The sequence below is a fragment of the Protopterus annectens genome, chromosome 2.part0 (genome assembly GCF_019279795.1).
Source record: "Protopterus annectens isolate FY-2018-M chromosome 2.part0, PAN1.0, whole genome shotgun sequence".
NCBI lineage: Eukaryota > Metazoa > Chordata > Ceratodontiformes > Protopteridae > Protopterus > Protopterus annectens.
The window spans coordinates 306,849,661-306,875,298 of record NC_056728.1 but is presented as its reverse complement, the minus strand read 5'-3'; the positions used below and the strand labels follow the sequence as shown (position 1 = coordinate 306,875,298).

The 25,638-nt window shown below is 40.2% G+C and overlaps 1 protein-coding gene across 1 annotated transcript in view; it reads right to left on the bottom strand.

The window, feature by feature from the left end:
• GRAMD2B (GRAM domain containing 2B) overlaps positions 1-25,638 on the bottom strand; it is a 1,158,381-nt gene that overhangs the window by 722,633 nt on the left and 410,110 nt on the right. Inside the window, exon 4 of the mRNA XM_044060315.1 lies at positions 14,489-14,558. Coding sequence (XP_043916250.1) covers positions 14,489-14,558 — 70 coding nt within the window. The remainder of the gene's footprint in view (positions 1-14,488; positions 14,559-25,638) is intronic.

The window sequence follows — 25,638 nt, the reverse complement described above, 5'->3', positions numbered from 1 at the left end:
TGCTGTGCAGGGGAGCCAAACAAACTGAGTTTCTCCATGGGAGCATCTAGGAGCTTTGACTTTACATGGTCTGGTAAGGATTGCTCTTTTAACCAGGCATGCCTTCTGATCACTGTACCAGTCATAGCTGATTTAAAGGAAGCCTCCAGTGCATCATAGCCACATTTTAAGGAATGATTACTGACCTGTTGAATGTTATGTACCAAATCCTGAAGGGACTTACGGTCTATAGGTTCAGGAGAGGATAGTTTTTTGTTTAACTGATCTAACAAAAATTCCTGATACTGAATCATGTGGAACTGACAGTTTAAAGCCCTAGCCGAAAGAGTAGCAGAAGTATAAACTTTTTTACCCCATCTCTCTAATGCTCTAGATTCTCTTTCAGAGGGGAGGGGGTTTTTGGCAGTTGCTACAGCTTTGGGGCCTTGAGAAATAGTTTCAGGATCTGCAATAGGAGCCTTATACAGGTGATAATGTGTGTCCGGGACCCTGTAGTATCTGTCGGGCTTAGCAGGGGCCGGAGGTAGAGAGTCAGGGGCAGTACAAGCATCATTGAATGCATCATCCACAACTGTTAGTACTGGAGGGATGGCTAAAGGCCTATGCTGTGGCAAATGCAAAAAGGTCCTGAGCCGTTTCCTAGAATCTGAATAATCCTGGCCCTGCCATTGAAATTGTTCCCTCATAGCATGCAAGGTTTCCCCAAAAGAAAATTCCTCAGGAGGAGAGGCAGAAGGAATGGAGTCTTCTGCGTCAGAATCCTCATATGGAGAGAAAGGGCCTTCTGGAGGATTTGAGTTTTCTGAATCATCAGAAGAATAATCCGTAGAAACTGGTTCAGGGGGCTCTGCTCTAGGCCTCTTCTCTGGAGGGGGATGAGAGGCCCTGTCAAGGTGAGGTTGGGATCCCCTGATCAAAGTGATGAGATCCTCTGCCAGGCTAAGCATTTGGGAACTAGAGTTAGGCCTGTGAGAGGGGGTTTTAGAAGGCAAGGCCTTAGAAGATTTAGCTGCTTTAGCCCTAGAGAAAGCCTTGACAGACATGGATGCAGGGGGCCTAGCAGCTCCACGTGCAGGAGTAGATATATCTAAAGGAATAGTATCGGATAAATCCTGGGTGCCTGCTACAGCAGGAGAAAATTCAGTAGCAGATTCAGCCATGCTGTGTGAGGCCTCGGCTGCAGGAGGAATGCTTTCGGCCGCAGGAAGAACCGAGGACTAGGTTTCAGCCGAAACCGAGACACTCGCGGTTGATTTAACTGTGGTTTCGGCCGAAACCACGGACCGCGAGTGTCGGTCCTTTTCCTTACGCTTTTTAGCTAATTGTGAAGTCGGAGTCTCCGACGGCATTTTGTAAGCAAAAGCGGGACCAAAAAACTCCTCCGCAAACTCCGACCAACGTCTAAGAGTCCGTCGGTTGAAGGAAGCACAGGCTAGACAAGCTGCTACGTCGTGGTCTGAGCCTAAGCAAGGAAGGCAGTAAGAGTGGAAATTCTTATGAGGTATTTGTTTCCCACAAGTTAAACAATTATTTACTTTTTCTGACATCGGCTGAGGCAAGAAAGAGTCCCCAACGGGGTACTTAGCTTTTTAGAAGTCTTCGGTAGTTGAAATCTCTGGATCTGACCGACCGGCACTTGCGAACAGCTTCTGCTTCGGGCACCGCGCGGCAAGAAAGACTGAGGAAAATGGCGTTGGCTGATGCCTTTATACCCAATCGACAGCAGCAGTGACGTCGGGTGAAGTGCAACATCAGCCGAGGCCAGACCCAGACTTTGGAATCCGGCCGACCGAAGGGCTGCCTGAGGCAGGACAACCCATTTGTTAGGACTGCAGATGCATCCTTGAAGGACATCTGCTGCTCTACAAGAAGCTTCTAATGAATCAAAACCACATTGCAAGGTATGCTTTCCCACTTGTTCAGATGCATGCAATAAATCCTGCATTTCCTTATAGTCAGGTTGTTCTGCATTTATACTTATTTTCTGTTTTAATTGAGACAGTAAGTATTGTTGATACTTAAGCATGTGAAAATGGCAATTCAGAGCTCTCACTGCTAAAGTTGCAGAGATGTAAACTTTCTTTCCCCATCTGTCTAATGCTCTAGAGTCCCTATCTGAGGGAACTGGGTTCTTAGCCGTGGAAGCCTTAACCCCTTTGGGACCCTGGGAAATAGTTTCTGGGTCAACAACAGGGTTTTTATAAAGAAGTTTGTGAGAGTCAGGGCCTCTGTAGTATCTGTCTGGCTTGACTGGAGCTGGGGGTAAAGAATCAGGGTTTAAACTAGATTCAGAGAACACATCATCCACAATGTCCAACATTGGCAGAATAGCAAGGGGCCTGTGCTGAGGTAGCAAAAGAAAGTCTCTGAGCCTTTTCTTGGATTCTGAGTAATCCTGGCCCTCCCCAATGGAAATGCTCCCTCATGGTATGTAAAGTTTCCCCAAAAGAGTAATCCTCAGCAGGAGGCTGAAGGAATGGATTCTTCAGCATCAGAATCCTCATAGGGGGGTAAAGACTATCCCTGGTCTGAAGAGGAATCAGAATATATTGAAACCTGGTCAGAGGAATCATAGTCTGTATCCTGCCTAGGCCTTTTATCAGGAGGGGGATGGGAACGCCTGATCAGAGTTATTAAGTCTTCAGCCATCTTGAGCATCTGTTTTTTTAGGCATGGAGGCCTGTCCAGATGAGTGCTGTACTTGCTTCTTTGTCTTTAGTGTAGGCTTAGTTTTGGCTGTAGTTGTAATGGTAAGTTGAGTAGGCCTGAAAACACCCTCAGAAGCCGGTGCCTTCTCAGCGGCTCCGGATCCATCTGAAAGGTTAATCTCCGTCGGCCCAACACCTTGAGGCTCCAGAGGCCTAGGCACCTCCACGTGGGAGTCGGACGCGGACTGTGGTTCTGAGGTAGCAGGTGTCAGGGGTTGCAAAAATGCCTCACTGAAAACCGGCGAACCGGCGACTGGTCTAGAAGAGGCTTCGTCAGTTTTGGGCCTCGGATGATTTTCTTTATCTTTATCTTTGCATTTTTTATGCATTCCGGTCGTCAGTTGTTCTGACGGCATTGTGTAATTAAACCTTCGCCCAAAGTAATTGTGAGCAAAATCAAACCGACGTTTAATAGTGCGTTTGTTAAATCTAGCACATAACCGACAACTAGTGATGTTGTGATCTGGGCCTAGGCATGGAATACAGTAAGAATGATAATCCTTATGAGGTATTTGCTTCCCACAAGAAATACAATTATTAACTTTTTCTGACATTGGTCTGAGGCAAGAAAAAATTGAAGACTTCGGTTCTGAAATCGAATTTGAAATCACAGGAGTCGGCCGACCGGCACTTGCGAACTGCTTTTGCTTCGGGCACCGTGCGGCAAGAAAGACTGAAGAAAATGGCGTTGGCTGCTACTTATATACCCCTGGCGCACTGACGTCAGGGAAGAGGCGACAGCAACCGACGCCGGACCAAGACTTTGGAACTCAGGCTGACTGCGGGCCCACCTAACGGCAGGATAACCCAAGTGTAATGACTGCAGCAATGAAACATGATGAACATCTTATGGTTGCAGAGGTCATTACTTTCACTACAATGATTACTGTTGCAAACCCGGCAAGAAAGTTAAAGAACTTATGCATTATATGTTGACTATCCTCAAGGAACAAACATTTACTGCATCAGGATCCATTGTCATGCATTTCCTACTTATCAATGTCAGCAGGCAATTCATAACTTTATGTATTGTACAGAAATAACTTGCAGCTACAAATGATTAAATCTAATGTAGTGACAAGTAAGTATCGTTACTAATACAAGTCTGTACATTTACTGCAACAAAATTAATAAATTAAAAGGACTTGAAGTTTAAATTCAAAAGAGTTAGTTCCCTGAGTGCCTTGGACTATTTCAAGAATTTCTTGGTGCCTTTGGCGTTTTGTTTCTTTGTTTTTAAATCCAAAAGAGATTGACTGTACTAAACAAAAAAATGTAACAAAATGCTGGAATGAATCCTAGAAGTCCACTTAGACACTATTGCTTGCCAGGTGTAAAGAAAAGGTAGGTGACATGATGCATGCCCTGATATGAGTCCTCAAACAGAACTTATGGTAAAAAACTTAAATATGTCACATATCATATGGACAATATTAAAGAGATTCAACTCTGTGGAATAGAGGGATAAAGCTCTAAGATACAAGTGAATGAGAGTCAGACTAGCAGCTAGGACTCCTTTAGGAATGGGCACAGGAGGATGGGAATAGGCAGTCGCTGCTGGCTTGCGTATCCTGGGAGGGGGAGACAGCTCTGGATCTCTACCTGGGTAACATCTAGCAGGACCACTAGGTTATGCACCCATGGAGCACAATTCAGTGAGCACACCTTACCTGTATGTATGCAAGAGAGCACAGAGTGTGTGTATAGGTAAGCTCCCTGTAACTGGCAGCATGAGAGCACTCCAGTGAGTCACATACATGGAATGGGGTGGTCAAACTGGGAAGGCAGGCTGTCATATTGGATAAGGTAAGCTACTGTGCTCCCTACTACCCAACTCTCACCATGATTGGGATAAATGGATTTAATAAGGCACCCTAGAGGCAGGAACAATTGGATCATTTGACTCTCACACCTCAGAACTAATGGGCTAATTAGGTAAAAAAAAACACAAAAATGAACAATAGTGAACACACAGTTGGGGGACTTCTGGTCAGTTGCTTACTAAATAATACAGACTATTTTTGTCTCCTCCTCACTGTGCCACTAGTAAGATACAACTGTCAATTTTTCCATGTAAACATCAAATTAGTTTATTGAAGGAGCTTGAACACCATCCCAGAGGAACTAATGGGGGAAAAATCTAAAGCAGCAAGGAAAACTGCAGAAGTCTGAAGCAACCGATGAAAACTGTGCGGTGGCCCTGCAAGTAGCAGTGTGTGCCAAGGAAGCCAACTTTACAATGAAGTGGCAGCACTGGGTGAAAAGTGGTACACTAGAAGACTGTGTGAAAACCAACAACAAACTGGAGGAGATACATGAAATATTACTCGGGCATTCACCTGTACAAAATGAAGTTTCTTATTTGAAAGGGAAGATGGTGGATACAGGGAGCTAAGGAAGGAGAACTTCAAGTGAAGCTGGTCAAGATGGGAGACAGGTTCTAGGAGACAGCTTGCACTTTGATGAAATCCATAGAAACCTGGACTGAGAGAGCATGTCACGTAAGAAAAACATTCAGAAATGGACTGAAATGCCTGTTCAAGAAATATTATTCAAACCTTAGCCATGTGAAGGAGGGTAATAAAGCCCAGACTGTATCCCAGATGACCCATGTGCAAGTAGCGGAACAGCCACTAGAAGGTCTGCATGTGAGGTTGGAGGTACTGACCAGCTGACATCGGTTCATTTATTTTTGGGGGGATAGCCTAGTTGACAACAACAGCAACATGGACAGCTTTGTGAACTCCATGCTGCAGGTGTTGTGTCACTTGTTTATTAGGTTGCTGAAATGTGGAAGCAGGAATGCATTTCCTGAAGGCCATCACAGTGGAGCTTGTAAGGCTGCTGCAGTAGGTCATTCTCCCTGGCAGTAAGTATGACAATGCACTACCATCTTTGAGCTCCTCACTGGCCCTGGATGTAGGTCGAGTAGTATTTAGGGTGGTTAAGACAGGTCTGGTAGATTCAGTGAATAAGAGGTGGTGGTGGCAGCTGATGGGCAGTTGTGGGCTTAAGAATAAGTTTTATTCAAAGCAGCACAAAGATTCTTTCTCCTAAACTGAACTGCAGCACAGAAGGCAAGACCAACCTTATAAATTTTCAGGGCATCAGTATGAAGTGCAATCTCATGTATTTCAGTACAAAGATTTGTCAGGACTCACCTGGAGAAAAAAAAAATCAGCTTGCTCCTGCATGCTGGTCAACATGTTAAAAGGGATTAATTTAAATTGACCTATCCAATATCCTTTAAAATGTTAATCCCAAGAGAACAAAACATTTTTTTGTTTGTGAACATACACTAGCAGAGATCCAATGACTCCAAGGAGAAGACACAAGAGATGTTGCTGATGCCCTGGGAAATACTGTCACTGAAGAACATCAAAAGACTCAGTAAAGGATGCCTACCAAGCCACTCCTGGTTTCTAAAATACAAATGGATGAATGCCAACACGAGGCATTACTGGATGGTGAAGGGATTAAAATGAAGCCAACAGCAGCAGTTGCATCAAGTTCAATAGGATGACGTCTGAAAACCTAGAGTAGAATAAAGTTGTAGAACACATGGAGAGTTGAGTCTGGTTATCCTACTTTAAGTAAACAGTCAATAAAGTTGCATTATTATTTGCACAAGATTCTTGTTTCCTTTTTTGTATTTATCTTTTGGGTCTTCTAGTTTTATCTGCTGCACTACAAATACTGCAACTCTGAATGCACTTGCATAAAAAATAAGGCAGTTTCCTGATGCAATATTGCCCAAGATAGAGCAAAGCCTGGAGGTCTACGGAAAATGATTGCCTGATCACTTGGCATTTCAGGACCTGCAATGCTCCACAAACATACCAGAGTAGGCAGTCTAGACAACAGAAGACATAACAGATACTTTTTGAAAATGCTACAAAAAAATTAAGTGCTTGAGGGAATTCTCACAAATATTAGTGAAGATGGACACTCAGATGTAAAAAGGTTATAAATAAATATAGACAAGCCTACAGTGAATGCATATGTAATGCAGAAAGAAGGAAAAAGTTAGAAGACTGGTATCTGCTGTTCAGACATTTTGCATTTATGCAAGCAAAAGGAAATTCTACAATGACAAGACAGTTGACATGGAAAAGTCTTTGTTAAAATGTTACAAGGTTTGTCAGAAAGCTAAAGCAAGTGATCATTGTTATGATGTGAGGTACTGCAAATTATGCCAGGAGAAGTAGGGCAGTGAATGTGCAACATATGCCAGCATAGCTAGCTGGAGTTTTGTAAAGCATTATATGTCATTTGTGCATTAAACTTATTTGTACAGGTGCTTGTGTTGAAAATGTATTTGTAAAGCTGCTGGTATTAAAAAATGTATCAACAGTGGATTCTGCTGGACAGAAAAGAAATACACCTGTATGCCAGAGTGTATTGTAACTGTTGAAATGAATATACTGTAACAGAGAATACTGGAAGAGAAGAGGTTAACCTCAGTCCAGCTGAAATTGTATCTTACAGCTCTGATTGCAGCCAGAGACAAAATGTTTGTGAAAACCAGGACTAGGAATCCTACTGTAGCGTCATTAGGCATTAACTAATTGTTACCCTGGAGGGGTGGAAGGTTTGAAATGGTTTTATAGCTTCCGGATGCTGTGATAAATCTTAGCAATGCTCTGTGTGTGCATACTATGACACATATGTGCTAGATTCAAGTTCAGTTTCTAGTAAAGGGGGTAGTGTGGGAATCGGAAGTCAGGTGACCAGACGTATGTGATGCCATTTTGTAACCCAGCACTGAAATGATATTTAATACCAGTTGAGAGAGAAGTCTCAGGGCAGTCTTTTTATGAAACCTGACAAAGAAGGACCACTCACCTACACCATCTTGCCTTGCTTTAGTAAGTGAACTAGGGAACAGTAATTCTTTAGATCAGTCAGGAAAATTGTGATACTAGTTAAGTACTGTTTTCCTGTTATCTGTGTTAATCTTTCCATTCGTATTATTTTTAGTATTTCCTGTGATTGAAACTCTGGAGCTAAGAGAACTGAAATATCAAAAAGAATTCTAGATCTTTTTGTTAAAAGCTGCTACAAAAACAATCAGAAAGAGACAGAAATCAAGGACAGAATCAGGTTGTCAACATATGACTAAGGTAGATGAAATTGTAGAGCTAGAACAGAAGAGTCTGGGAGGTAAACCAGGTTACCATGGCTGCAATACAGAAAGGAGTTGTAATAGGTTAATGACTGAGACATTTATAGGGCTTGCTTTACATTTTGGCATAATTCTGGAAGACCATTTCAAAATCTGTCCTAGCACTTACAAATCCATCTATTATATAATTATCATCATTTAACAGTGACCAAATGGAGGGGTCCGAATGGAGAGATGACAAAATCAGCAAGCAAGAAAGTAGTATTGTTGAAAGCCAATGCATCCTCAAATCTTGGTGAGTATCTTCACGAGGTTGACCCTTTTTTTTTTATATACAGCATATATCATGGACAGAAGTAGGTTAAAAAATAAAAAAAGGTAGCTGGGAGCACACATCCCAGGATAAAAAAGTGCCCAATCCTGGAAGACCACTGGTTCTAGAACTGGAAAAAGTGACAGTGTAGAATCCTTAAGGCACAGAAATATCCCTACAATGGGGCTAGACCAGGCCCAGGGAGAGGATGGCCCCCTGTTGTAGAAGGAAGCACAGTCCACAAAAACTTGTAGGCCAAAAAAAGAGCCACAGAGCAGACTACTGAGGATAAGAAAGAAATTATGTATTTGTTACTATTCTGCAAGAAGCCCAGAATTTCCAAACAGAAGATATACAAAAAGATTGACAGAAATAAGGGGAAAGACAAATACTTCCACAATAAAAACTTTCAGAAGCTTCAAATAAAAATTGTGTTCATTAATACAACAGATATATGAAAAACATTATCTACACCAAGAAACCTTGATCTGTTTGGAAAAAGAAGCAACTGAGGAAGCGTGAAAATATAAAGAACAAAATCTAGAAACTTTTGAAAGGTATAAAAAGGAAATATGGACATGGGAAAGAGAGACTTGATAAGGTGCAATATTTATGCAAAGGAGAAAGCCAAACTAATTAACAAAAAAAAAGACAGCCTCAAAGATATTCAAAGAGAAATACAGGCAAAGGCATCCAGATAAGGAACATTTCACAATAAAAAAAAATAAGATCACAAAGAGGGAACATAGAACAGAAGATTAGTAACGCAAAAGTTAAAAAATAAAAATAGAAGATGAAGTTATGGAATACTTGCAAAGTGAAGGATTTAGTGTAGAAAGTTTAACACAGGTTACATTACACCATGATGGAACAACGAGTCCCCAAAGTAAGGGGAAACAAAAAGAGGATCAGGAGACATCTGAAGAAATATGGACATGGGAAAGAAAAAGATTTAAAATGATGTAATATTTATGCAAAGGACAAGGCAAAACTAATCAATACAAAAAGAGCAACACCAACGATATTTGAAGAGAAATATAGGTAAAGGCATCAGGACATGGAAAATTTTACAATACAAAAAATAAGAAACCAAACAGGAAGAGTAGAAAAGATGCTTAGTAATGGAGAAGTTAAAAAAATAGAAAGCGAGGTTATGGTTTACTTGCTAAGTGAAGGCTTTAATGTACAAAATCTAACTCAGAAAAATTAAGGTAAAACCAGTGAAGCAGGAAACATCTGATCATTTGCCAGATGAAGATACTTTAGAGGGCCTTCCATAGGAAACCAATGCAAACTTTCAGTTGGAGTTGCACAGCAAGGGGAAAAACAGGAAACTGTGAGAACTCTGACGCAGCCGTTGTGGGGTGAGAGGCTGGTGAGTTCTTATATGAAAGAGGAATGGATGACACAGGATGAAACCAAAGAGAATGTGTACAGGAAGATGCTATGAAATTATCTATAGAATGCTCACAGGAAACTGGGAACAAAATATATGCCCTCAGTGTAGAAGAAAGTGATTTAAGAGAAGAGTTGCTTGATTTAATAGAGATGGCAATGAAAGAAATACAACAGAAAGTAAATAAAGCTCCAAAAGTTAGAAGTTTGATAAAACAAATGAATACAATTATTAGGATTGACCACAGAGATTCATGCAATATATCAGAAGTAAATAGGATATATTACTGTGCAGCTAAATTAATAACAGAAAAAGTCTTACCACAAAAACACATGGCAGTAAGGCAAAAGAGGGAGAGGAATTGAATGCCATCATGGAAGTATTGAATAGAGAAAACTACGAAGCAGTTAAGACATGAAGGGTCACTGTTAGAAGAGCACAGAAGAGGGAACAGATCAAGAAAAATACTCAAAGATAGTAATAAAAGCAATGCACAGTATCAGAACAGATCAAGAGTTATCATGCACTATCGCAAATAGTAAACTAAAATATCAGCACAGGCAGAAAAACTTAGAAGATACACAGATAAAAATAAAGTAAAAGTACAAAACAAGCAATTTATTGATGACCCAAAAAGTGTTACAGAGAATTGGGAAACAAGGCAAAAGGAATTGAAACACCATCAAAAAAGAAGAAATAGACACATTTTGGAGAAATATCTATGAAGACCATGTGGAACATAATAAAGATGCTAAATGGCTAGAAGAAGTAAAAGAAAGAATAAAAAGTTCAAATGTACAGGATATACAATGGGATGAAGTAATGGCCAGACAGATTGAAACAAAGTTAAGAAAAGCTCCTAGTTGGAAAACCTCAAGCCCAGATGCAGTACCTAACTTCTGGTTAAAACTATTAGCATCTTTACATGAAGATTTAGCTGTGAGTAACAACTATTTATATGCACAGTCCGAACATACACCAGCCTGACTAACAACAGAAAAAACAATACTCCTACTTAAGGGCGAACCTGCAAGTCATCCTAAAAACTATAGGCCAATAACTTGCCTTCCGATGACATGTAAACTATACACTGGAATTGATGCATACAGGGTTATAATCATTTAGAAGAAAACTCAGTCATGGCAATAGAACAAAATGGTAACAAAGTCAAATGGAACAAAGGACAATTTGCTTTTAAGTCAAGTCATAATGAAGAACTGTAAAAAGGGGAAGAATCTAAGTATGGCATGGATAGACTACAAAAAAGCATTTGACAGTATCCCACATTCATGGATTGAGTGCTTAGAAATGTATAAGACACACCCTACGCTGATCAATTATATTACAGTGACCATGGAACTGTGTCAAACCACTTTGTAGCTAAGCCAAAGGACAAATTATCCCAAGGATAAAAATTCAAAGGGTGGTATTCCAGGGAGACTCTGTCACCAATAATCTTCTTAGCCCATTAAGCGGTTTACTTAACGGATTAGGTCATGGCTACAATTTGGCTCCCAGAAAACAACAAAGTGTAAAGATTTATCTTCTTTTTGTGGATGATTTAAAACTACATAGTTTGTCAGATGAGGAACTGAAAGCAAGTTACAAGTGGTAAAACTTTCTCAGATGATACAAGAATGCCATTTGGTTTTGATAAATGTGCAAAAGCAACCTTTAAAGCAGAAAAGCTGCAGCACCAGGAAAATATCAGTTTGGAACAGGAATATGGTACAAAAGAATTTGAGCAGAGGGAATGTATAAATATTTGGGAATTAATGATGAAAGATCAAAAATAAAACATGAACAAATGTGAATAAAACTTGGTAAGGAATATTTTAGAAGACTAAAATTAATATTGAAAACGGCTCCGATATCTAGGAAAAAAAGTCCAGGCTATAAACCAATTTGCTCTTCCTGTCCTAACTTACAGTTTGTGGTGATTAACTGGTCTCAAAAGGTACTGGATCAGTTCGACAGGAAAACAAGAGAAATGCTTCATGATTATCAAATGATTTATAAAAATCAGTGTATACCAAGGTTATATATTCCCCGTTCTGAAGGAGGTATGGCCTCATTGAAATCGATTGCATGTATAGATCTGCAATGACTTCCCTGCTTAGTTTAGCAAAAGCATATCGATGTCAAGCAGGAATGGAAAATCAAACCAGAAGTAGATAAACATCAGGCAATAACTGAATGTGCCAAAAGAAAGAATATAAGGAGAAGGATGAGATGAGAAGGTTAGAAATGTTGAAAATGCATAGATATAGTTACAAGTAAAGCAAACTCTTGGAACAGACTCATGTTGATCAGGACAGAATACAAGAATGGTTAAGGGGAGGCGAGTTAAAACCAAAAGACAAAAGGTTAATATGGGTGGCCCAGGATACTGGACTACATACACATTGGTTTAACAACGTCCACTGAACATGTGTGAGGACTCGAGACAAATGCAGGTTTTGTAAAAGAGAATTGGAAACAGTCACACATCTTGTTGCTGGGCATGATACACTAATGGCAGAAGGGCTGTCTACTGACAAGCATAATAATGTGGCAAGACTGTTGCACTGGGGATTCTGAAAACATTATAATATTGAAGTAAATGAGAAGCATTGGAAACATGAGCTACAAAGCATTATAGAAAATGATGAAGTTTATATTACATGGGATCACCCATTACAAAACAATTAAAAAAACAGATACGAGAAAACCAGATATAGTAGTCCATGAAAAGAAGACTGAAGTACCACTGCTCATTTAAATTGCTACACCCACTGACTACAGTGTCTTATGTACACAGAGATACAAAGTCATAAATCACCAGGATTTACAGGCAGAAATGATGGCAATGTGGAAGAAGGATACTCAGATAATTCCAACAGTAGTAGGAACAATAGGTCTTATAAAAAAGAATTACAATTGCACTTGGATATGTTACAGATACATGCAACTCCATATGAACTGCAGGAGGAGTCAATTCTGGGCACAATGTGGGTGTTGCGAGGAACACTTCTGGCTAACATCAAAGACTGAAATAATATCAATTTCATGAACAACTTAGGAATGGGGTCCATTCCCGTCATAGTATTAGAAACTCAAAATACTTGGAGAAATTAAACTGACTGTAAAGTCCTAGATTTAGCAGACTGACTATCTCAAAATAATTAATGTTATATGACATCCCTACTCTACAATACAAGTATAAAGCAGATTATTGCATTTGTGTGATTTTTTTTCATGGTACTTAGATTAAGGGGAGAGATGCAATCTATAGTGCAATGTGTGTGTATTCTACAAGAACACAGTGCCTCTGAGATGTCACATAATGACAACAAGCGAAGAGGTAAGGCAGCATTGTCAGCAAACTGAATGGTTGCTCACATGCTGCTTTCCTGGAGCCTGTCTTTGACCAACAACTGGTCATACTTCTACATGGTAAAACTGAATCATCCCTTCAAGTACAGTACAGGTGGCTGTGGAAGAAGCAACGGAAGTTATCATCCTGTAAAAAACAAAAACATTTACTATAGTGTGGGTGGGTGCTGCTTAGGGGGTTATATAGTTATTAGTTGTGACTGACCCAGTTGTATTTTGAATGATTAACACGAATATTTAGTGGGAAACCACCATATAACCTACAGTACAGTGAAAGGGACAGGCCCTTCTATTTGAATATGTTAATTTAAAAGAATTTGTCCATGACCATGAAGAGCCAAGCCCGCAATATGATTATGGAAAAGTGAATTAACAGTTTTTGTGAGAGTTGTACCAGTCTGGAATGGTATTCCAGGTCTTGAATAAAAAAAAATATCAGAGTCCGCAATCAGTTTTAGACTTGGTGTAGAAAACTCACTTTGGCGATGCAGCCAGTACTATAATGGTAGGTGTTAAGTGGTATTCTGGGAACTTGGAACTCCTACACCATATTTTACATATGTATGTAAAACTGCCAGTGATGGGAGTCTGTGTCACAACAGGTGAACAAAGCCTCACAATTCTGGAATTGTCAGTATTTAATTTCTCCCTTGCACACAACCATATGTTTGAGACATCATGAAAATTACCAGTATTTTTAATAATAATATACATTTTTTAAGCTGGTGATGGTTTGTGTTAATGTGATACCTCAAAATCCACGCACAAAATGGGAAAAGGGTGGTTGATGCTGATGTTGATTTCAAGTACCTTTTTAAGAACAAGAGTACACAATTAAATGAATAAATACTGTGTGTATACATATCACAGCTTCACAAACAAAAGAAATGACTGATAAGAAATCACAGCTTCCAGTACTTATTCACACTCAACTCTTCTTTATAAATATAACATTGCTTTACCTGTACACACATACAACAAACACTGGTCTTTAAACCTTAGTCACATACTTCAATATTTATTTCCCCTCATAACAGAATTCAACATATCCATGTCACAATTCAGCAACTTCAACAGTCTGTGGACTTTCTAAATGTTTGGCTGAATCAAAGCTAACAGTTCAAGGCAAGCTAGCAGCTTACCAATCTAGCCAGCAAGGTGGAATTTCCTCCTTTGGTAGGTAGTCTAGTGGTCTACCCCCTCAGTTCAGGTTAGATAACGACGGTGTTTGACTATCTAAGAATGTGTGGAAAATTTGCCTAAGAAGTATGCAATACCTTTCCATAGCATCCAAAGTGTAGTGATGTATTTGGGTGTTCATGCCCTCTAAGGTTGATTATTACAACCTGTAATATCCACGCAACAGACATTCAAGCAATATGATGTCACAGCTCTCAATTACCCTCCCCAAGAAAAAGCATGAAGTTCTAGACAGTTCACTAATTTCACCTAGTCAACAGCTAAAACAAATCTTGGAGCTCTGTTTTTGGCAGTGCCCAATGTACCAGCAAATGGGCAGAACAAAATCACTTTTAAGCATAGTTTCCATGACATCAGTTACTGAAACTTACTTTGTTTTAGAAGTTCCTCTGCTGCTACTTCATGGAACAGTTTATGGAACTGTGCATTTGCTTTGGAATACTGGAATTAAAAGAGAAAAAAAAAAAGATCATGCATTGAACAATTAATCATTCTTCTCTGGATAATGTTTACAGGTGTACCACTCCAGCAATTACATCTTTTTCTAATGGTCAGCTAGACAGAAATGGCATAACTGGCAGAATTATATAAGGTCCGTAATACTCTCTACAGCATATATAACCATATACTTACAAAACACATCCACGTCCCTAGTTTTGAGCAGATTCACTCACCACATTCAGGATTCTATGAACAGGGTTGACAGTAAATGGAAGCCTCTATATAACTCGTGTCATGTTTTGATAAGTTTCTTTCAAGTGTTAAAATCAAATATGACTCTTACTAGAGTTATACAGTAAAGCGCTGATATTACTGCCCAATTCAACAAAATGTTTGTCCATGTAGTTCTGCTATCAGACATGTACTTCTCAAATGACCATACAGAGAACTCGGGGAAACTAAAGCACAACCAAAAACTTTGCGTGGCTGTTTGCAATGTTTTACTTCACAGTTTTCACAGTCAGGTTGTATGGTAATCAATGAACTTACAGAAATGTTAAAGCTCATTTGGACAGCACAGCACTCAATGCCAACAAAGTAAATGCAAAGAAAGATGTTGCCAAGTTTCACTCTAATCACTTTTACACAAATGCACAGAAGTACTAGAATCCACTGCCTATATACATAGCATTCTTCTGCACTTACGGTGTGATCAAACTTAGCTAATTCCATTTCATCATATTATCTAACTTGAACTCTGTGCTACATTGTAGAGCTCAGTGTTAATTTCAGTAAACATATCCTGGTTGTTTTGCATTCTTCTAGGCGTGTGCCTGGAAATTAGAACAGCTATTGTCTACTGTGCTTAACCTATTTAAAGTCTAGATATCTATGACATTGATACAGTGGGATGAGATCACTGTGCAACTGGTATAATGTGGTATTGTGATTAGTTATACTACTTAAGTTAACTATAAATCTGCACTAAAAATCTGTATTTGGATTTACGACTTCTGCATTCTTGACTTATTGTTTGCTATGTATTGCATCAAAATATTTTGCCTTTTAAGAATTTTACTGAGTTTTACTGCATTTGTTTTTTAAATGCATGAACATTTACTATCCGAATGTATTCTGGGTTTAATTTAACATTTACTATGTCAAAAAGCCAATCTATAAAAAACAACAAATTCTACTCCTATACTTAAGTAGCTACCCAAAACAATGTTGCATTTAGAGCATAGACTTTCTGTGTTAGAATGGGTGTGGTAAACATGAATGCTTCCATTTACATATTTAAATTTTATAAAAGTGTGGAAGTGCACTCTGACCCAGATGTGCACTTACAATAACATACTATTTCATTTGATTTGCTGTACCAAGAACAGTGACCATCATTAGTAGAGTCATCTAAGCATCATCTCCCGCACATGCAATGTCATAATCTATACATGTAGATTCATGTGCAGTATGATGACTGAATAGTTGTTGTTGCTTTTGTGGACATCTTCTGGACCAAAAATCATAGAAAAGTTGCTGATTTACAACTATTCAGTCTTAAATTGAGAAGACGGTGCTGTCAGTCATTAGTATCCCACTTTTATAGCAAGCCCTTTCAGGAATCAACTTGCCACAAAACAGATGTTGCAAGCACTCTATTTTTTTTTCTTTGTGCTTACAAACTCACTGGTGAACTCCAATAAATTTAATCATGCATCTTATTTGTCTCTTTTGTCCTTCTTGACTGGCTTTCATACATAATTGGCATTAGTTAATGCAAACTAGACAGAATCTAGCTACCACTTTAGGAAAGCAGGAAGAAAGTACAGTTGTGTAAAGTAAACTTATCAATAACAGTAGATGTTCAAATGATCATTGCTGCAGTAGCCTAAGCTACATGGGGTTGCATCCTACGAAGGATATAGCAGCCAGACAGCTTCCAAAGCTTCAGGGCACCTCCCACATGCCCAGGCCGTCTGGCAGAGAGCTGGGCTGACTAAAGGACAAGTTTGGGCGACAAGTCCTTCACAGCTTTTCTGCCAACAAGAGGGGGAGGCTAAACCCTGAAATGACAACGTTAAGAAGAACAAAAAATAGATGACCACACTTCTGGCATAAACAACACACCAAGAAACAAGGGGTAAAGAGGGAGGGTGGCCCAGAGTGTTAAAATGCAGCCAGCCATGAAGACCTCGGATCTAAAGGGGCCAAGGGAGGAAGTCAAAAGAATGGAGCTGAGGGTTCTGGTACCAGATCAAGATCCAAACTGATAAGGCCTAATTGCATCTGTGTCTGTAAGAAGGACCCCATCAGTTGCTTCAATCCAAAATTTCAATACCACTCACAGACCTCGATAACCAGAAGGATAATGCCACTGATGGGGGGCTTGGATAGTCATCTAGATAAAGATGACCCCAGATGCCAGATCCGAGTTGGAGATGCTTGGATTCGGGTGGGGAAAGGGAAGACTCCAGCAACCATTCTGAAGGGATGGAAGGCAAAAATGGGGAAATTAACCTACCAGAAGGGGCCCCTTTGATCAGGAAGGGGATTACAAGGCTCAGAGATTCATCAGCATAGATGGAGATTGGTCCAAGGAGTCAGAGCCAATATCAGCAATGGGGCAGCAAGGGGACCCAAAAGTCATAGCATCTTTGGGTCTGGTGAGCTCGAGGAGGGGGGACCAGGGACAGACAAAGAAGAGGATCTCTTCTGATCCTATTTGGAAGGTCTGGAATCCCGCAGTCAGTGCTTTTCAGACCTGGCTTTCATTACTGAAAAAAAAGCAAGAAGGAGAGGAAGGAGGAAAACCAGAGGGAAAACGTCCTTTAAGAACCAACTTGGCCCTGCATTTATTAATGGCTGTGGACCTAAATCCCTCACATATAGAGCACCCACATTCCAGGTGCAATGCTCCCAAGTAATACACATACTTCAAATGTGCATCTTGTGAAGGCAACTTGTGCCGGCAGGCCATGCACTTCTTAAAACAGTTATCCATTACTAAAAAATCAGACACACAAAACAAACCACTACAATACCACAATCATAACACAGACGGGCAATCTTCTTCTTCTTTCGGCTTTTCCCAGTCAGGGATCGACACAGTGGATCATCTGTCCACTCATGATTGGCACTGGAATTTTACTGTGTCGAGTTGCCAGCCCGGCACCCAACTTTCCACAGAAGGCACACACATGCACACACTCACACCTAGGGCCAATTTAAAGTGTCCAATCCACCTACTGCATGTCTTTGGGATGTGGGAGGAAACCGGAGCACCCGAAGGAAACCCATGTGACCACAGGGAGGACATGCAGACTCCACACAGAAGGCATCCCAGCCAAGAATCGAACCGGAGAACCTCTTGCTGTGAGGCAGCAATGCTAACTGCTGCACCACCGTGGCAGACGGACAATAAAGCTAACTAACTAGCATACGGAAAAAATAAGTTAGTCAAAAAGGTGGGAAGTCCAAATGGATGATTGAGGTAAAAAGGCAGCAGAGACAACAAGCCTACCTACCTAAATACCTATCTACTTAAAACACAGACGAAAGTAACTGAATGCTATGACAAGGGATAGCAAAAATATCACCAAAAATGCACTATGCTTGGTACCAATACAGAAAATGCTGAGAGGAGCCAAGATCAAGATGCTAACTGGAATGGTGGCTGGCAGACTAGACCTCAGCATTAGGGGGAGGAATTGGAGAGTTGTGGGCAAGACAGGCAGAGCCAAGTGAGTCAAAAACTTTGGAACTGGGCAGTGTTGGATCCAAGTCAGATCCTAAGACCCACAGGTAACTGCCTCAGGCAACCATTTAGAAATAGTCTGCTTTGACTTAAGTTGTCCCTTCTCACCTTCACAAGAAATGAAAAATTGATCCAAACATCTGAAAGACTTGGTTCTGTCCAGACAGTACCAGAGTTGTCTGTGGACATCCAAGGTATAGGGTATCATTTCTTCCCACTTTTAGATTCAGGAAAGAAAACAGGGAGACGGACAGCTTGGCCTAAAATAAACTTGGATACCACTTCAGGCATAAAATTATTTCTCAAAGATACCCTGACCCTGTGGAAAATGAGGTAGAGTTGAATTATCATTAAGAGCTTGCAGCTTAGATATCCCTCTTGAAGAGGTCAGTGCAATTAGTAAGACTGTTTTCCACGTTAAAAATCTCAAGTCAGCCAGGTTAGCTCTTTTAAATGGAGCAGGTGTTACCTTCTCCAACACAAAATTAAGAGCTTAAGGAGGGGCCACCAGTTTTCTTGGAGGTGTCTTTTGAAAAACCCCTTTCAAAAAAATTATGACATCAGACTCCACTGAAAGAGAAGGATCCATGGGTAGACATGCTGAAATGACCAATAGATGAACCTTGGAAGAGAAGTAAGAAACATAATAAGATACAAACTCACACAAACATTGCAAAACAAGAGAACAACTAGCTCTGAATGAGTGATGGTTATATTGTTGGCATCAACTAGAAAAAAATCTACATTTGCTAATATATGGATTTTCTAGTAGTTAGCTTTCTTGCCTCCATTAGTACCTGATGCACATCTTCAGTAAACAGGAGCCTAAAGAGAAATAAAACCCTAACATCCAGGCAGTTAACTGAAGTGGAATGGTGTCAAGGTGCATCAAACATCCCAGTTTGTCAGAAAGCTTGCGAAAACTGCCCCTTTTTATTTTCAAAAGAAATAAGAACCACTGTTGCCTTGTCCAGAAAGGAGTCACCACAATGATCTTGTTGGAGTTCTTTTTAAATCTTCAGAAGTACCTTGAACATTAGTGGAAAAGCATACAGAAACATTCCTGTCTAAGGAAAAGATAAGGGATCTGTCTTCCAGGCCTTCTTGCATGAAGTTCTGGAGCAGAATCTTGCCAGATTGTTCAGAGAAGAGGCAAATAGTTTTACTTGAGGAACTTCCCACAGATGGATTAAATCTTGGAAGACCCCCTGATCTAGTTTCCAGTCGTTAGGGTCTGCCCTTGTCCTGCTCAGCTAGTCTGCTACACAATTTTGCTCTGACAGAATGTAGGATTGTCTGTAGAGTGAGACTGTGCAGTGAAGCTATATCCCAAGCTGACATGGCTAGTCTGCAAAGGGGATAAGACCTAGTTCCCCTTTGCTTATTGACATACCACATGACTATAATATTGTTTGTAAAACTTGAAGAGGTCCTTGGGATCAAAGATAATTCAGAGTGTTGAGCGCCTTGATCAAGGTAAGTATCGCTTTCATATTTATGTGCTTCCATCTGTCAGTGTCCCACACATCTTGCACTTGTATTCCTCCTGAAACTGGTCCCTAAGCAAAGTCCAATGTTGTCAGTGGTAACTGACTGCTTTGGAACAGGAATGGAGAAGGGGAGACCTAGATTTAGGGACATCAGTTGACTCCATGAAGTGATTTTCCTTCTGACAAACACTAGCACTGGGCTGTGAAAAACAAGGGGTGCTGGAACTAGAGAGACTTCAGATACCACTGCATTTTTCTCATATGGAGTCTTGTCAGGGGGATCCTACGAAATCTTAGGAACCATGAGACCCAACATCCTGAGGTATTCCCCCCTGCAATGACTGAAGTCCGAGTGGAAAACCCAAAAGATAGATCTAGACATAAATTTTTTGTTTTTCTTGTTGGAGAAAAGCGCTCTGAACTGTAGTGACTAGATGACATCCCAAAAACAAAATCCTGTGATTAGGAGTCGAGAAAGATTCCAGTGTTCTCTTGGAATCTCAGCTTGTGTAAGAGATCTTTCAATCAAGAATGAGATTCTTGACACTTTGAAAAATACTCTAAAAAAATAAACAAATCATCTACAGGATATCCACACTTGCGATATTTAGTCTACAATGGGGTATAATTAAAGATTGACACTTTGCGAACACTCAACACAGTGGACAGTCCAAAGGTAAGGCAGGGAAAACAGAAACCTTGAGAAATGCCTGAAATCTGGATGAAGAGGAATGTGATAAGCGTCTTTTTAATCTAATGTCAAAAGGAAACAAATGAGGAGGAAGAGGTAACAGATAGTGATGTGACATCACTTTGAATTTGGGCATTATCACAAACAGTTTTATCAAAGAAAATAACTTAAACTGGCCTTGTTACATTTTCTTACTTTGGCACTAGAAACTGAACTTGTCGCATTACATTTTCTTATTTTGGCACTAGAAACATCCTTGAATAAAACCCCTTTCCCACCTGGTGGGGGGGGGGGGGTTCCCATCATTCTTTGGAACAACATGTGATGAAGGTCAGGTGGAAACAAAGAGAGTCTGGTCTGAAAGCTGAGGAATTACCTCCTGGAAAGGAGGAATTTCCCCCCCACTGTCACGGATCTTCAGAACCCATTTGTCTGAAACTATCTGTTGCTAAAGAGAAAAAATGGAAATTTAGACTTTCTGGAAGAACAAAGGGGCTGCCAAGGTGGGAGGGGGAAATAAATCTCTTAAATAGTCATTCTAACTTATTGTACTGTCCTTGGCTCTGGGAATTTACAGAATTCTTCATGGTACCCCCTTGCCATTTCTACTTAAATGTCTGTTTACCTGTAATTTGTTGAGACTGTTTATTTTGCTCCTGTCCAAACTAAAATTGGATGAGGAGTTAGAGAATCCCTTAAACTTGGAAAAAGGAGGGCTGAAAATTCTTGAAGAGATTCCTTGCATCAGCTTATCTCTTCCACTACACATCACCTTCACAGCAGAGGGCCAGAAACTAAATCTCTTTATAAAAAGGAGAATTTAAAATCTCATGTATTAACATTATCTGGGAGGTTCTAAGAATGCAGCCAAGCGCACCTCTGCAAAATATTACCAGTGGCCATAGCCCTGGAAGAAGTATCAATAGTCATACACACACTGTATATAAGGAATAGTGACTTGAACAGTAGAAGAAATTACTTAAAACAGATTTTTCCTAACAAGAAAAAACTTCAGATAAAACATTCCTCATACTTTCACAGAACAAACCTTAACAGATGAGCCAGACAATTCAAAATTCTGAAAAATCAAAGCTGCAGAAGCATACTTTTTCCCATACTCATCAACAATCTTCCTATCCTTATCAGTGACAGTCGGACTGGAATTAAATGTGTGTTTAGCAGCTGAAGGATTATCTAAAGCTATAGCTGCTAGATCAGGTTTGGGAAGCATGTATAAAAACCTAAAAGAATGATGAATTTTATACATACTATCTGCCTTTTTAGGGGCAGCTAGTGACTGTCAGGAAAATTGCAGGCAGTAATACACAACCTCCAAAGCTGACAGAACTGGAGGAATGGGTGCAGGTTCTGGAAATTCCTTCTGTAATGTCTTAGTATTTTCTCCCACTGGAAACACTGGCACAGTCTAGACATAGTCTTAGAGAAACGGGAACACCACGCAGGGAGAGTCAGAAACTGAAGAATCCTCAGAGTCTGAAACAGAAATCAGAGGAGAAAATCCTGTATCTGTCCCCACATCCTTTTGTCTAGATTCAGAATCTTGAATCTTTTCAAGAAAAGTAGGTATCCCTCTTTCTTTTTCCAGAGACTACTTTACAAGAAGAATCAATAGCCAGAATTAAACCTTCAGTCAGACCCAGTAAACTACTCCTGTGTAAGGAAATTTAAGGAGGAGAAGATACATGCTTAGTTTTCATTTTCATTTTGACAAGAAAATTGGGACCAACATTGTTATTAACGACATCAGCAGATTACCCAGGTATTTAACAATGACGTCTTCCCTGTTCCCTATCTCAGGACCATAAGTGTGGCTCTCCCTTGCCAACTGAGGGGTCTCAAACAATTGCAGAGGACGTGGATAACCCGTAGTACGTAGAGGCTGTATCTGCTACATCAGAGGGATCCAGGGTAAAAGATGAGTTGTCAGAAGTACAACTAATAGCCAGAGCAGAGTCACCCACCAGTGACTAAAGTAAATTGCTAGCCTGCTGTAATGGAAAAGGCGGTTTACTTAACTTTTTATTTTTGTGGCTGGAAGGACAGACTGTGAGATCAGTACAGTGTTCCAAGGTCAAGCTGAAAGCGGTGCCTCTTTCCTGTGGAGAGGAAGCAGCAAATGCTAGCAAAAAACCCCCAAAAAAGTCACTTTTTTCAAAAACAAACACAATAAAAAGCACTTTAAAATTTTCAAACCCAAACAATAAGAAGCACTTTGCCAGTCCCGTAAAGTAAAATAAAAGAAGTTATGTCCTTACCATAATGTTCCATCTGTAGTGCCGATTTTTCATCTCTCCTCACATATGGGTCTGGGGGTCTACTTCATAACATTGAAATTTCATAACATTGAATTTCATAACATTGAAAATTCAAAACACTGAAAACCCAAAACACTGAAAACTCAGAACACAAAGTCCGCTTCATAACATTGAAAACTACACTGCAAACGTAAATAAGATCCCCTCCACCTAACTAACAAACACACTTACTATTATGTTTCTGCAGGAGGGCAAGCCCCCCTGCACTCCCCATATGGGGGGGCGCTGTCCCCCACACCCCCTGTAAATTAAATATACCAACCCCAAGATCGCACTACAGTGGAAAAAAGTTATTGAACGGAGGTGTGGGGGAGCACAACCCTCCACATGGGGGGGGGGGTGCAGGGGGGCTTGCTCCCTTATAGAAACGTAGTAGAAAGTGTGTTTGTTAGTTAGGTGTTACAGGTGGAGAGAATGTTATTTACATATGGATTGTAGTTTTCAATGTTATGAAGCAAACTTTCAATTTTCTGAGTTTTCAATGTTTTGGGTTTTCAGTGTTTTGGGAATTAGATGTTTTGGTCTCAATGTTATGAAATTTCAATGTTATGAAGTAGACCCAGGTCTGGACCCGATCCATCAGATCCGACTTGGCCGTTAGCAAGCTTGTGGCAACCAAAAAGCTCTTGGATACCTCCCCTTACCCATAATGCATCTCTCCTCATTACCTCAGATCTTGTTTGTTATAATTATATACAAAGAAAAAAGGGATTTTAGTGTTTAACACTCAAAAGGATCTTAAAGGAGACCATTTCTGGAGTACAAGGAAACAACACCGAATCTTGAGAATCTCTTCCCATTCAATCAAGAATCTCAAGGAAGGGGGTTGAAGACAGGGTTTTTATGGAGATATGAAAAATCGATAATACAGATTGAACGTTATGGTGACTATATAACTTATTTATCTGATCTTGTCAACTTTTAATCTCATCCTCACATATTTTATTTATTTATTTATTTATATTTACTTATTTAACATTTGTTTACCGGGAAAGTCCGACTTGGAACGTTATGGTGACTACATAACTTCTTTATCTGATCTTGTCAATTTTTAATCTCATCCTCACATATTTTATTTATTTATTTATATTTATTTATTTAACATTTGTTTACCGGGAAAGTCCGACTTGGAACTAAGCTAATTTTCAGTGGAGTCCCAGAGAGAAATGCTCCAGACGCATGTCTTTGTAACTTGTCAGGAAACTGGGGCACCCGGAGGAAACCCACACGAATGCAGGGAGGACATGCAAACTCCACACAGAAGGCACCCCAGCTGAGAACTGAACCGGAGAACCTCTTGCTGTGAGGTAACAATGCAACTGCTGCACCACTGCGCTGTCCATGGGACAGATATGGGACAGAGTCCTCAGCTACCTCTCCCCCCGGTGGACTCACGGGAGAATGCTCCTCAGAACCATCATGCCAAAGGAGGCCCTTCCCCTGGAGACTAAATCTAACTTGCAATAAGTGATAAACATATGGTGGGTTATCCATGTGGCTGCTGCACAAACATCATCCAAGGAAGCATTTGTATGGAAGACTGTAGTTGTGGCCATAGCCCTGGTAGAGTGAGCTCAAATGGACTTTTGAGGTGTAAATGAAAGAAATGCAACTAGAAAGCCATTTTGATAAAGTAACTTTGGAAACTGGTTGACCTTTTCTAGGGTCTGCAAAGGCAATAAACAATTGGTTTGCTTTCCAAAAATCTTCAGTTCTATGTAAATAGAAATGTAGTATATATTCACCCTTACTACTAAAATTAGGAATGAAACAGGCAAATGTACACTCTGATTAATATTTGCTTGTGAAACAACTTTGGGCAAAAAAGCGGGGTTGGTACACAAAGAGACTCGGCCTTTATGAAAAAACAAATACAGGGGGCTGGGGAAGACAGTGCCCAAATTTCTGATATCCATCTCGCAGATGTGATAGCCACCAAAAAGATAGTTTTCCAGGATAGGAACGTAATATCACAAGTTGCTGCAGGTTTGAAGAGTGGTTGAACAATCAGATGTAGAACCAAATTAAGATCCCAAGGAGGAGAAGGATCCTAGTGCAGAGATCTTAACAGCATAGTCCCTTTTAAGAAGGCTTTGCTAAGTTTGTGGGAAATGCACGATAAGTTGCCTATCCCAATGTACAAATTTGAAATGGCTACTAACTGGACCTTAATAGTAGAAGCCGCAGCTCCATTATTAAAAAGATAGGTAAAAATTCTAGAATAGAGTGAATGGGAGCCATGATATGATCCATATTTTGTTGTTGAGCCCAAATTACAAACCTCTTCCATTTACTCTTATATAGTTTTTTTGAGTGAATGACTTATGGGAATGACATCAGAATATGACAGACCAGGGAGGATAGCATAGATTGTCTGGCAATCAATGGAAATGGAGGAACCAAGCTGTCAGCTTGAGGTTGTGAAGGTTGGGATGAAGCATTCCTGTCTGGTGTGACAGTAGGTCTGGAAAGGGTTCCAGAATGCAGGGTACCTTCTGTAGATGAGGCCAGAGGAAAGAAATCCAGATCTGTTGAGGCCAATAAGGGGCAATTAGGATTACTACTCTCTTCACCTGTTGGCTTTCTGAAGGAATTTTGGAATCAATGGAATGGAGAGAAAGACATACAATAGTCTGGGAGGCCAATTGTGCACTAAAGCATTCCTCGGGGACTGCCTCGATGGGGGAGTTAGGGTGAAGTAGCTGCTGCATTTGTTGTTTAGGGGAAAGGCAAAGCTGGCCCTATGTGAGGAAAATGTTCTCCGCTACATCCTGGTTGAGGGGCTACTTGTGAGGCATAAAAATGGCTC